The 14,462-nt window shown below is 38.9% G+C and overlaps 1 protein-coding gene across 3 annotated transcripts in view; it reads left to right on the top strand.

Moving 5' to 3' along the window:
* The window catches only part of LOC127182137 (collagen alpha-1(XIV) chain), a 54,666-nt gene extending 42,253 nt beyond the window's left edge, over positions 1–12,413 (top strand). Inside the window, exons 33-48 of one of the 3 annotated variants that reach the window (XM_051137266.1) lie at positions 397–506; positions 596–754; positions 876–953; positions 2,067–2,153; positions 2,256–2,309; positions 3,817–3,912; positions 4,632–4,685; positions 4,764–4,817; positions 4,904–4,957; positions 6,727–6,798; positions 6,874–6,909; positions 6,998–7,064; positions 7,142–7,330; positions 7,423–7,500; positions 7,711–7,866; positions 10,595–12,413. In XM_051137266.1, the coding sequence (XP_050993223.1) occupies positions 397–506; positions 596–754; positions 876–953; positions 2,067–2,153; positions 2,256–2,309; positions 3,817–3,912; positions 4,632–4,685; positions 4,764–4,817; positions 4,904–4,957; positions 6,727–6,798; positions 6,874–6,909; positions 6,998–7,064; positions 7,142–7,330; positions 7,423–7,500; positions 7,711–7,866; positions 10,595–10,797 (1,547 nt within the window). In that variant the 3' untranslated portion in view covers positions 10,798–12,413. Of the gene's footprint in view, positions 1–396; positions 507–595; positions 755–875; positions 954–2,066; positions 2,154–2,255; positions 2,310–3,816; positions 3,913–4,631; positions 4,686–4,763; positions 4,818–4,903; positions 4,958–6,726; positions 6,799–6,873; positions 6,910–6,997; positions 7,065–7,141; positions 7,331–7,422; positions 7,501–7,710; positions 7,867–10,549 lie in introns of all 3 variants that reach the window. The other 2 variants (XM_051137265.1, XM_051137267.1) reach the window with 2 other exon arrangements.
* Positions 12,414–14,462: the final 2,049 nt, after the last annotated feature.

Here is a 14,462-nt window from a genome sequence, read left to right as displayed (position 1 = left end):
AAGCATAATCATCTGAGATATTTACCCGCTGCTTATTTAAACTGAAATGTTTTTAATTTGGCTTTTGCATTGTCTTGCATTGGTCACTACCTTCCACAAACGTTCAAGGTTGTGGTTGCCAGCTGTCAAGAGTTTAATTCCCCAATCAGAGCTTTTTTCATAAATCAGTACATTTTCTGCCCAGTGGTTTACTTCATCTTCCCAACCTGGCAACCACTGGTATATATTCTCTCTGCATTACAGAAAAAGTGATGATGAGCTGAAAACAGCAGCAAACGTAATCGTGATTAACGTTTAAACATTGATGTGCAGCCCTGTGTTGAATACATCTGTATAAAAATATGCTTTTGAAATCCAGACGAGATCAACGTCTCGTCTCCTCGTTTCTCTTCACAGTTTCTGGAAAGACGCTGACTTACTTCAACACCGATTATAATGGTGATTTTCAGACGGTGACGTTTGAGGGTCCGGACATCCAGAAGCTCTTCTATGGCAGTTTTCATAAGGTCAGAGGTCACAGCTGCAGGAGATGCTGAGATCCCGCTCCAGCAGTGCACATGCTAATGTGTGTGTGTGTGTGTGTGTGTGATCGCAGCTGCACATCGCTGTCAGTAAGACGTCGGCTCTCGTGATGGTGGACTGTAAACCGGCGGGAGAGAAGTCCGTTAATGCGGCCAAAAACATCAGCGTTGACGGGGTGGAGGTTCTGGGACGGATGGTGCGATCCAGAGGATCCAAAGACAACTCTGCACCGGTACTGTGTGTGTGTGTGTGTGTGTGTGTGTGTGTGTGTGAGATCAAAGTGATCCATGCATAAATGCAGTTCAGTGTTAGGATAACACGCCTCACATCTGTGTGTGTGTGTGTGTGTTTAGTTTCAGTTGCAGTCCTTTGATATCGTGTGCAGCACATCATGGGCTCGACGGGACAAATGCTGTGACCTGCCCAGCCTGGTGAGTATCTGTGTGTGTGTGTCTCTGTGTGTGTGTGTGTGTGTGTGTGTGTCTCTGTGTGTGTGTGTGTGTGTGTGTGTGTGTACTTGTTTTGCTACATTGTGGGGGCCGAATGTCCCCACAAGGATAGTAAAACCTGAAATTTTTGACATTGTGGGGACCAGCCTGTGGTCGATAGACGATAGACAATATCGTTTAGTCAGTATAAAAACTATAGAAGTCTATGGAAAGTCCCCACAATTCACAAAAACAAACGTGTGTGTTTTGAAGTGTAAAAAGAGTTTTCTGTTAGGGTTTAGTGTGTGGGTTCGGGTTATAGGTTACTGTATTTATAACTAGCTGTACACAGCCAAACATCCTTGTTGACAAATAGAAAATAAATAGGGGGTTAAAACCCCCTTGAAATCTTAAGTTAATGTTTTAATCAGTTAACAATACATTTGCGTTTTTACAGTTATATTAATGGCAATGTTGTTTTTGTATTACTTTATATAATATTTTAAAATAGTATTTATTTTAGTATTTACAGCAAATATTAATATTCTTGTATATATTTTTAGTATTTAAATTAAATTATTATAATAATAGTGTTGATTATAGTTTTTATATTTACTTATATATTTATTTTTAATAGCATTTTTATAAATAGCATATTTATATAGTATTTATATGTACTTTATTTATTTTGCACTTTATTTTAAATGTACTTTTTAATTTAAGTTTCACAAATTTGATGTGCTTTTTATTAGTTTTGTCTTTTTCTTTTGTCTTGTTTTTTTTTGTTCCAGTTGTAGTAACTTTACTAATTCAACAAACTTTTACATCTAATATTTATATAAATAACCTAATTTATAAATGTGTAACTTTTGTATCTAATATATATTTATATATATTTGTGTGTGTGTGTGTATATAATTCATTTTTTTTTATTTGTTTAATTTTATTTAATAATGACAGCACTGGTTGATGGTCACATGGCATGCAGGGTTAGTGTTAGATATTTCATCTTTAGATGGTGTTAATATTTCCCCTTTTTTAGTGTTTTATTTATGTATTTATTTATGATTGAATGTACTGACTCGTGTGTGATTCGGCGGCTGTGTTTGTTCGCAGAGGAAGGAAGCCGATTGTCCATCTCTCCCGCGCGCCTGCACCTGCACTCAGGACAGCAAGGGCCCCCCCGGCCCTGCCGGACCCCCAGTACGAGCCCTTCATCTTCATCATCATCATCATCAGCATCATCTCAGATATCACTCGCTGACTCTGTGTGTGTGTGTGTGTGTGTGTGTGTGTGTGTGACAGGGAGGTCCGGGCATCAGAGGAGCCAGAGGAGATCGAGGTGAACCCGGCCCTGTGGTACAGTATTACCCACAATCCCCCTCACTAACTCGATTCACCTAATGGACGAGAGATTATGAGTGTAATTGAGGCCTTGAGACGAAGAACCATACAAGTCCATATTTTCAAATTTTGAGTAATAAGATTTTTTTCATTTGGATTGTGAACATATTATATATTTTTATTTTACTTGAAAATAGACAACAAAAGCTTCTCAGTTCTAAGGGGATAACATTTTTCAGTGTCAGTATTAAAAATCAAAAGTTATTGTGATTTATATTTCTGAAATGTGGAAGAACGGTATATGTCCAGTTAGTGTGGAATAACAGTATAACTCCAGTTCATCATATCACTTTAAACCACTAAAGATCTGATTCCTTTATCTTAGTTTTAATACAGTAACAGAAACTTCAGGTTAATATTAAGCATTTCTTTCTAGTGTATTATTATTATTATTATTATTATTATTATTATAATTATTTAAAAACAGAAAATACAGTATGAACAATGTATAATACATAGACATTCTTACAGTACAGGCAATAACAACGAATTATTAACAAAAAACAATAAATAAATAAATAAATAAATAAATAAATACAATGCAGACATACATCATAGCTAAATATTATTCAACATATCATAAGGTATACAAGATATATCATAATTTTCTCGACTTTCATTTCGACCTATTCATGACTGATCTATAGTAGACGCCCAGTAGGCTAGGCTACACGCAAATATAACTGTAACAAGTTAGTCAGATAGGATATGTTTGATCACTTCTTGTATGTTTAGATAGCTCCAATAGTGCACCTTGTCGTTTATTTAGAAAAGCTGGCGCAGCGCACCTGTGTATATAAATACTTTAAACTGTTCTCGCGCTCTGCCATCTCACGATATAAATAAATAAATAAACAAATAAACTCTGCTTGCCGTACTTTACGCAGGACTGGCGGGAAATATGAAAGAATACAGCTTTATTATATATGGTATGTGGTTTATTTTGATAGGTTAACTGTTTATGCGGTGTTTAGCGCGTTCAGAGAGAGAGAGAGAGAGAGAGAGAGATCACATCACATATACGGTTCTTCCACTCAGCAGTTTGGGTGGATTTTTCCCTGGTTTTTGTTCTCCTCTTCGAGTCAAATATGGTTTTCCAGCATCCCTCAAAGCCTTCCTTACTCTGTCCTTCCATTTGGTCATGTCGGCTCCCTTTTTTTGCAGAGGTTTTGCCTTTTAATGTCCGAAGCGGACATGACAGCAAGCGGCATCTCCATTCTTCTTTGTGGACATAAACGGTTTTTCCGCGTGACGCTATTTTAACGTTTAAAATGCAGACTCTTGGTCGCGCGAAAATATCCCCAAACTGTTTCTGTATACAAAGTTCACACATACAATTAATGTCACATGGTTATCTCATTTTTTGTTTTTTTGGACTTATACGGTTGTTCGTCACACACACTCAATTGTATGAGTAGATTAACATAGGTGTGTGTGTGTGTGTGTGTGTGTGTGTGTGTAGGGTCCTGCTGGTTCAGTAGGGGACACTGGTGTTCCAGGTGCTCAGGGGCCTCCCGGTCCTCCGGGGCCCAGTGGACGCTCCATCAGAGGCCCTCCGGTAACTAACCAGCACCTCAACGCTGATTACTCATGTTGAGTTTAGCCGTGTGTTAAACTGCACGCCTTCGCTAACGTACGCATAAAAAAACAATGTTATATGTTGGGCTTGAGGGGGTGTTTGCGCAGACCTGTTTTTAACAAAAATGTAAAACCTGTACACGTTTTGGCCGTTCATTAACACGACAGCTGCATTTTGTTTGAAAACGGATCTCAGAATGTGTGTTTTTGCAAACAGTACTGTTGTTTTCTCTGTATGAACTATGAAAATGTGAATTTATGAAACCGGCGTCATCATGTGTGCTCAGTCTGTAGGCCGGCATATGTGCATGTGCATGTGTGTAGTGTTTCTTTACAAAGTGACGTCGCCACCTACTGGCCTAACATGAATAATACAGCGTTTGTAGTTGCTTTTGCAGATCTGTGTGAACCGGGATTGTTTTGACAGTGTTGTCGTCTGTTTGCAAAATTGTTCAAAAATACAAATGGAAAAACATATTTTTAGTAGATGGCTGTCATGTAAATGAGCCTAAACCAGCACGTGATCACCGATAACCAAACATCCACTGCTGAATGTCAGAAACAATAGTGGTTAGTGAAACATAAATAATTTCAAAATAAACGCACTGGGGTTATTAGGTTGACTTCCTCTAGATGTTCGTTTGCTCTGAAACATCTCGTACAGAGTCTGTGTATGTAACACATTTTGGTGTGTTGTAGGGGGCTCCGGGTGAGACGGGACAGAAGGGCGACGCCGGTCCTCCAGGGTCGCAGGTAAATCACTCACCGCTCACCTTCACTCTCGGTCTGTCGGTCTGCTGTGCGTCTGAAGATCATCTCGTGTTCCTGTAGGGTGTTCCCGGTTCTCCAGGGCCTGTGGGACGCGACGGGCCTCCAGGAGCGAGGGTAACGTGTCCGTCGCGCTGTCGCCCATCGTGCTAATGCATGCTAGTGCTGCTAATGCTAATCACGTGTGTTCTCGTCCTCCACAGGGGCTGCAGGGACAGGACGGTCCTCAGGGACGAGTGGGACCGCCGGGAACCATAGTGAGTCCACGAACACGCGTGTTAGAGCACATTCACATGTTATATTAGAGCTGCACGATCTATCGAAATAAAATCGATATTGAGATTTAGCCTAGCGCAACTGTCAAAAATCAATACATGCATTTCAGAGTGAAGCGTGTTACTGTGTTCATTTACACGCGTGCAGCTCATGTTATAAAAGAGGGTAAAAATTCAAAAATTAATTTTGGTTTAACTTTTTTTTATACTTGCATCGAAAAGTTGTCAATGTTTGTTTACTTAATTAAAAAATGTTTTCAATAAAAATGAATGATTTTTAATATATTTGGATACAATTCAACATTTACTTTCAATCAAATTGAATTTTGGCCCCTTCATATTAAAGTATTTGGGCACTTCTGGTCAAAAAAACAGTTTATTTAATCACAAACCATTAAAATTAATGATTTAACATTTGAAAATAAAGAGATTTCACAGCTGTGCAGAACATGTGCTGTTATATTTATTAAACACTCCATTTTTTTGATAATACAAAAATTCCTTACTTTATTTAATATTTTATATAGTAATAATCTCAAATAGAAATCATAATAATAATTATTATTTTATATTAAGTGAGTCAACAACAGTGGGAATGTGGCTTAAAAGCAGGCTTCATACAAGGTGCTTAAAGGAGAAGTTCACTTCCAGAACAAAGATTCACATATAATGTTCTCACCCCCTTGTCATCCAAGATGTTCATGTCTTTCTTTCTTTAGTCGTAAAGAAATTATGTTTTTTGAGGAAAACATTTCAGGATTTTTCTCCATATAATGGACTGATATGGTGCCCCGATTTTGAACTTACAAAATTCAGTTTAAATGCAGCTTCAAACGATCCCAAATGTGGTTGTAAACGATCCCAGCTGAGGAAGAAGAGTCTTATCTAGCGAATCACTGGTAATGATTTTAAAAAGCATGTTGCGATGGGTAAAACTGAGCTTTTTGAAATTCTGAATCAGTTAAACCATTGCATCACAAAATGATTCACTATTTTGAAGCATTCCAATCAGATGCCGTATCATGAATCATTCGATATCGATTGGAACTTGGCGTATTGTGAATCGTTTGTTTCAGATCGGGACTTCAGCACACGTATCGCAGTACACGATTTGAAGTCGTAATCTAAATCAAATTCCGATCGGGACTTCAGAACGTGGATCACAAATAATTTGATTTAGGTCGGAAATTCGTAGTGGGTTCATGAATAATTTGTTTCAGATCAGAATTTTGGAGCAATTTCGTAAACCTTTCTTTCTTAAAACATCGAACCATTAATAGAGCAGAGTTATAAAAAACAAAAAAAGAAAATATACACAAATACACATCTCTTAAGAAAAATAACAGTGTTTTAACTAAAAAAAGTAAAAAGTAAAAGTGTAGTCTACTTTGTAATACTTTAGCAGTAATACTTCGCATGTGCTTCACTTCATTTTTGCCATTTTTTTATTAGTATATTTTTATCTATTTCTTTTTTTAGAATTTGAAATGGAAGACATTGTTTGATAAGTGAGATCTGATTGAAATAAAAAAATAGTGCTTGAAAAATTATTTTATTTTATTTTATATTTTATTGTTTATTTTTATTATTTATTATTTTATTTTTATTTTTATTCCAGAATGTTTAATTTTTACAAATAAAGCGGTTGAAATGTATTTTTTCATATGAAAGAAGAACAAACTATTGCAGTGTCCAGTGTGTTCATCTCTAGTCGATGGAGTGTGTTTATAACCAGTCTCTCTCGTCCTCAGGGGGGCCCAGGAGCGCCGGGGGCCCCGGGAGAAAATGGCCCCCCAGGACCCACAGGAGAACAGGGTCCTCCGGTATGTGTTTCCACACACACGTGTGCACGACAGCAGTGACCAAACTGATGCTAAAACCTCCTCTGTCTGTTTCAGGGACCCCCGGGATCCAAGGGAGACAGGGGTGAGCGGGTGAGTCAGATAACGAGATCCTCCTCGCTTCTCGTCTCTGATGTGTTTCATTCATACTCGTGTGTGTGTGTGTGTGTGTGTTTAATAGGGTGACGTCCAGTCCACAGCTTCTGTCCAAGCCATAGCCAGACAAGTGTGCGAGCAGCTCATCCAGAGTGAGTCCACATATGCACCGACGCACGGCATGCTGGGATTGCGTTTGCGTGTTTGACGTCTCTCTCTCCGGTCGCAGGTCACATGGCGCGCTACAATTCTATTCTGAACCACATTCCCAGTCAGCCGGTGTCGATCCGCACCGTTCCCGGACCGCCGGGAGAGCCGGGGCGACAGGGGGCTCCAGGACCTCAGGGAGAGCAGGGGCCGCCGGGACGGCCGGGATTCCCCGGCACTAACGGAGAGAACGGCCAGCCGGGAGCCCGAGGTGGATGATTGTGTCTGTAGTTACAGAAACACATGGACAACAGTAATCTGACAGAGACAATCACTGAAACTCTGTGTGTTTATCATCATCAGGACCTTTGGGCGAGAAGGGAGAGAAGGGCAGTCCAGGTGTGGGCGTCCAGGGACCCAGAGGACCCGCCGGACCTCCAGGTGAAAACACACACAGATGCATGATGACACAACTGTGTTTACTGTTTTAACTCATGTGAGCGATTCATCCGATTCTGAGGAAATCAATGTTGGTTCTGATAATCTGTCGTCATGACAACCGCATAAATACATTAATGTGAGTGTGTAGTCAAATGACTGAATAGAATATGAAACAGGAAGCTGAAGAATCTGTTTCCTGCTGTGTCACAGGACCTCCTGGTGAAGGCAGAACAGGAAGTACAGGTCCATCTGGTCGCCCCGGTAACCCCGGCAGTCCCGGCAGACCCGGGATTCCAGGACCCATTGGTCCGCCCGGCCCGCCCGGATACTGCGACCAGAACTCCTGCCTCGGCTACAACGTGGGAGGTGAGTGAGTGTGAGTGTGTGTGTGTGTGTGTGTGTGTGTGTGTACTAACCTGCACTGCTGTCCTTAATAATCTTCATAAGTGTCATAATGTCATGCTTGTGATGATTATGACACTCTTGGCATGTGCTGCATGAGACAACATGAACGCTCTCTACATGTTCAGAATGCAGTAATAAAATATACAGTATGCACCAGTCGTCTTCACAAATGTCAAATGAGAAGCGCATATGTGACCCTGGACCACAAAACCAGTCAACTGAAATTGAAATTGTTCCAAAGAAACGCTAAGCAATGCATTACTGATTAGAAATTAGGTTTTGATATATTTATGGTAGGATATTTACAAAGTATCTTAATAGAACATGATCTTAGGGTTAGAGTTAATATTCTAATGATTTTGGCATAAAAGAAAAATTAATCATTTTGACCCATACAATGTATTTTTGGTTATTGCTACAAATATACCCATGTTACTTAAGGTTTTGAGCTCCAGGGTCACATATGAACACAAGAGAAGCTGCCTGTGGTTTTCCGTCAAAATAAAAGCCTGATGTTTGAAAATGAAGAAATTAAGACAGTTACTGTATAAATATTGTTTTTTTGGAATTTTACAGCTGTACTGCATTTTTTATACAATCAAAATTTGCAATAGTAAAATTTATTATTTTGTTTAATATTTTTATTGTTATGTTATTAATAAAAATAAATATTAAATCATTAATATTAGTCATTATTGTATAATCACAAAAATGTGCCAAATTGATTTTAAATCACAATCACATGCAATTTTTTTTTTTTTTTTTCAAATAAATCACATTGTGTTTTCTTTATATAGCATGTGAAACAGTGTGAAATATGTGACCCTGGGGCACAAAACCAGTCTTAAGTATCACAGGTATATTTATAGCAACAGCCAACAATACACTGTATGGGTCAAAATGATTGATTTTTACTTTTATTCCAAAAATCATTAGGATATTAAGTAAAGATCATGTTCCATGAAGATATTTTGTAAAATTCCTACTGTAAATATATCAAAACTTAATTTTTGATTTGTAATATGCATTGCTAAGAACTTCATTTGGACAACTTTAAAGGTGATTTTCTCAGTATTTTCTAGAGATTTTCAAATAGTTGAATCTCAAACAAATATTCTCCTAACAAACCATACATCAATGAAAAGCTTATTTATTCAGATTTCAGATAAAGTATAAATTTCAAATGAACCTTTATGACTGGTTTTGTGGTCCAGGGTCACATATGTCATTCTGAACATTTCAAACACTGTCGCATCACTTCACTATGCTGCACGTTTGTTTCAGTAAGTCGGCAGATTACTGTAGAAATGGAATTGGCTGTAGTTCATCATGTGCTCAGAACAATACTCTATTATCAGAGGCGCACATACGTTTTTCAGCCTCATTCTCATAAGATTACCTGGAGATTTGACTCTAAAAAAAATTATAATAGGGACAATAATATCATTGAATTTTATTTATTTAGCTTTTTTATAAAAAAAAAAAAAGGGGTGTGATAATACCATTATATTTTAAAATAAAAATACAATTATTTTATAGTAAACTTAAAAATAAAATAATAATATTTACTTTTTTAGATGAATTTTCTTCATTTTTAAGCATAAAGTTAGCAAGCTTCTATTTTGGCGGGTTGCCGGCAAGTAAGTACGTGTGCTGCTGGGTTTAGTGCTGCTGGTTGTAGAGCGTCAGTGAGTGAAATGCCACAGTTTTGCATTGTGCTTTGAAAACAGCAGTGAATAGAATTATCCTTTCAGTTCAAATACAAATCTTATACACTATTACAGTTTGTCTAAAATGGTATGATTTTTACCATTTGATCTAAAATGGTAATTGTGCATTAACAGCTCTGAACTTAATTACCCAGCGCATTTCTTATTTTGGTCGTGCATGCGGACCTGCGGACCTCTGACTAAACCCTGATAGCACACGTATATCTTGGAGACGTCTATTTGACATCTGCATTTACATCTGGAAGACGTATTTTTTACGTAGTTTGCTCATCTGCAATACGTCTATTGAACATTTCCTATCAGATGTCAAATAGACATCTATTAGATGTCTTGAAGATGTTTATGATTTAGAATGTATGTAAAACTGACAGCTTACAGACGTCTGCCAGATGTTTGTACACGGTGTGCTCTTCCTGACTGCTGCTGCGGCTCACACTTACACGGTGAAATGGGCTGAACATCTAACGTGATTGGTGACGTGCGTCTGTGGGGGCGGGGCAGTGGGTGTGGTCTGCGTGTCGATGAATGGTGCTGCGTCTGTGGGGGCGGGGCAGTGGGTGTGGTCTGCGTGTCGATGAATGGTGCTGCGTCTGTGGGGGCGGGGCAGTGGGTGTGGCCTGGGCATCAATGACAGTCAAGAGAAAGTTCACCCAAAAAGTAAAATCACTCTGTCACGTTCCGTCATGAGGTTCAGGTTCGAGTTAGGATGCATCAAGAGTTTGCGGTGCATGATTTCAGTGCGAGATATACAAATACACATGACGTTCTGGCGTGACACTTTTCACTGTGTTCACGACAGAGCTTTTATTTTTGGGTGAACGGTCTCTTTAAGTAGGGGATTGTGGCGCTGCTTGTGGTGCGGGCGCGTCAGTAACGCGTGTCTCTCTCGTGCTGCGGGTGCGTGCGGGGCTCAGAGCCGGGCGTCGATGCTGACCTCACTGACAGAGATGTTCCTGTAGTTCAACTGCCGCCCAGCTCGTACCAGCCGTACGGCCCGGAGGCCGAGGGTGAGGAAGACGACCCGTACGGCTCCTACGGCTCCTACTACCAGCCCAACTACCCGCCGCCGCGACCCGTGCAGCCCGACGACCCCGTCATAGCGGAGGGCGTGGAGGAGGAGCTGCGCTCGCCCGGCATGCAGCGGCAGACGCGCAGACGCTAGGAGAGCACGACGCCGTGACAAGCAGACGCAGGAAGCGCATCACCGCTGACGTCACACAGCATCACGTGACGCGGCGGGTGTGAGAGACGACGAGAGAGAAACTCGGCGTTCTGAAAAGAAAAGTCTGAGTATGTAAACTCAGACAAAGAGCCAGAATCGTGCGATAAAAGTCGTTTTTATTTTTTTATTCCATTAAATCCATTGGTTTAAACACTTGCGGTGTGTGAGTTATTATAGGACAGGGATGAGATTTCACTACATCTGCTTATTCATGCTTATACATTCAATTAAACTTCAGGCAGTTTAAATGCAGTCACGTTTGTGTCGTTCAGCACATTAAATAGAAGCGTGTTTGACTGCCGACCGCGTCTGACTGAGTCAATGTTCATTTCTGTCTGTTCTTCAGGTGATGTGTTCAATATTTGCGATATATTCACAGTGAAATCATGAATACGTGCTTTGCTGTAGTTATTTACGCTGTTGAAGTTTCTAAAGAAATTCAAGTTCACTTGAATCATTTCTTTCCATAGGTCTGATTCAGTTCACAGATCCAGCGGTTAGTTTGCTTCGCTCGCTGCATGAAATATAGCTACACTCTTAAAAATAAAGGTGTCTTAAAAGGTTCTTCGAAGCGATGCCATAGAAGAACCGTACAGCCAAAGGTTCTTTAAAGAAACATCTCTTTCTTACCTTTTTATAATCCAAAGAACCTTCTTTTGCAAACAAGAAGGTTCTTCAGATGTTAAAGGTTCTTTATGGAACCATTTAAACAAAAAAGTTCTTCTATGGCATCATGAAGCATCTTTATTTTTAAGAGTGTATTATGATTATGATTACATATAGATGACTAGGGCTGTCATTCTCGTGTTTATTTAGAGAAAAACAGTGCAAAAAATGCCAAAATTTTTATTGTATTATAATTTTTACACATTTGGTATATAAATGTTTCTTCTGCTTTTTAAGTATTTTCAGGGCTCCAGTAAAATGGAGAGTATTTCATGTAAAATAGAGATATTGTCAAATGATCAGTATATTTTTGATCCGTACGGAAGCTGCTCTTTCTGTTCTGAATCTGCCGTTATAAATGACTGATTGTCTGATCGTGAGATCGGATGTTCATAAGCTCTGATTCTTTGACACCCGTTGAGCTTAAAGTGCCTCTTTATATCATCTCGTTTTGTAGTATTATATATATATTCATGTGCCGCTCGTCTGTAATACGACACGTCCAGCGTTTCATGCGATTATTCTGCAGTTCTCTGCCGTTTCTCGTCTGTGTCTCACTTTCTCAAGCTATTGCTGTTTTATCTTTAAAGTTATTTATTATATCTCAAGTATTTCTGTATTTCCAGTATTCAGCATGTTTTTGAGGAGTCAGTCTTGACTAGATGCTTGTTAAACAGTCGTTTACAGTCACTTCATATGTGACATGTCAAGTATTTCTAGGGTTGATGTAATATGTAATGCTATATTGTGATGATCGGATGAATTATCATGCAGTATTTGTGTGGTTGTGAGAATGTCAGCTTTGCTGTCAAATCGATTTAATAAAAAAACATTTTAAAGTAATGACTGAAATGATTCATTGTGTGCAGACATTGAAGTGAGTTGCTGTATCTGTCTCTTCTGAGGAAGATTCATTCACTTGTTTGCCAATGAATCACACAGAGACATTTGGATCAGATTTATTCATGTTCATCTGATCTCATTTTGTAAGTGACTTTTCTTTGTTTTAAAGATGTTTTCTTTGGTTTGCTTGACTACTGAAAAGAGAATATAAGAATATAAATTAATGTGTTTTCTGCTAGCTGAATTTCACATACACAAACAGAAATTTGCCTCTACATCTCTTTTCTTTATTCAGAGTTGATCTACAGTACATGGGAACTGTCTAAAGTTTTATTAATTCTAAAGCATTAACCTGGCAACACATCCCTAATGAAAACTTAACTATGGTTTTACTCCAAAAAAAAAAAATGTTACTATAGTTAAACCATGGTAACTACAAATTAACCATGGTTTTGCTGCACTAACCATAGTTTAATTATGAAAAAAAAAGCATGGCTACACTTTCTGTAGTAAAACCTTGGTTATCTTAAGGGATTTGTATCTGTGCACTGCCTCAATGGTTTGATGTTTTTTACTGTTAAATAAAAGAAGAAATCAGAAAAAAGTCCTGATATGAATCAAATGACTCGCAAACCCGCTCCGAAATTCTGATTTAAATCAAATGACTCCCGAGTCGCGATTCCGCTCCACGGCTCCGATCTAGATCAAATGATTCGCAAACCGGCTCCGAAATTCTGATCGAAATCGAATGACTCGCGATAAGCGATCTGATTGGAGCGCATCAAAACAGTTTTGCGACGCAATGTTTAGCTCTTTTTAAACCATTACAAGCGATGTCGAAATTCGAAAATGAATGGTTCTTTTGAATCGGTTTTTGCTTGTGAATCGCTTGAACTGAATGATCGGAGTCACTTACGTAATTTACGCTGATCGGAGACCAGCGTAAATGACTCACTCATTTGAATCGGTTTGTCTGCTCCTCCACTTCTGGCGTCTTCAGTCATGTTTACACAACACTGTCAGTTCTACTACTGACTTTTTAATGACATTAAAATAAAGTAAAAAAAAGTATGATAGTTACGAATAAAATATCCATATTTTCATTTCAAAGAAAACATCCAACACTAATCTCCTCCATATTAAGGTGTGGTAACCCGTTTACTGTTAACTAGTGAAACACTGCATTAATGTGACGAGCTGCAGCTCAAAATACATGTTAGATGGAAACATTGTGCATTATGATGGAGTTTGTAGCTTCATTCACTATATTTGACACAGTTTGAGCTGCAGTTCAAGAGGAATCAGCTGAAAACATCCAGTCACCTCAGACCACTGAAGTCAATCTCACATTTATCAGTAGCCTATATATTGTAATAAATATAGGAGATATTAAAGTGATAGTCAATGTAAAATGAAAAAACAGCAGAACAACATGAAGTTGTGAGTGTACGCTTAATCCTTCACCTGAACTGTGCTTGTATGTTTAAAACTCCTCAGCTAACTTATATGTTCATGTAATATCAGTGGTGTAATATATTTCAGATGCGGCACAAATTACAACAGGTTGCTCGGCCTTGCTGCAGTGTGTTTGTGTGTAAATATAAACGCTGCTGTCAGTATTTCAGACACATTTCATTCGTGAGCATCGCTGCACATGCGCAGATCCTCCAGCAGAGGGCAGCAGCTCATCAGGTCAGTGCTGAGTTTCTACAGAGTTCCATATAATAGTGATTCAAAGCAGCTTCACAGTGATAAACAGAAAATAACAGTGTCAATGGTGTACAATTCATCAAACATGAAACTGATGTAATTTCAGCGGTAAAGCAGCTCTACAGAAGTCAATAGACTCATTATTCAGATCAAGTTTTGTTCTCATCTGATAGTGTCAGTATAGTTAAATCCATAAATATGGTTTGTTCCGATGTTCTGTTGTTCCAGTGATCGCTGATAAATCCTCCTCACCACCTTCAGATGCTGGATCCAGCAGAGCAGATGAAATCCTCTCAGGTGAAGTTGACTAAAACTACATCACACATACCTGCAACACATCGTCGGCGTGGTTGACTAGGGTTAAAGTAGATAACCTGCATCAAACC

Source organism: Labeo rohita, chromosome 19 (assembly GCF_022985175.1).
Source record: "Labeo rohita strain BAU-BD-2019 chromosome 19, IGBB_LRoh.1.0, whole genome shotgun sequence".
Lineage (NCBI taxonomy): Eukaryota > Metazoa > Chordata > Actinopteri > Cypriniformes > Cyprinidae > Labeo > Labeo rohita.
Note: the sequence above shows the minus strand (reverse complement) of the source record. Positions and strands in the feature narration are given on the sequence as shown.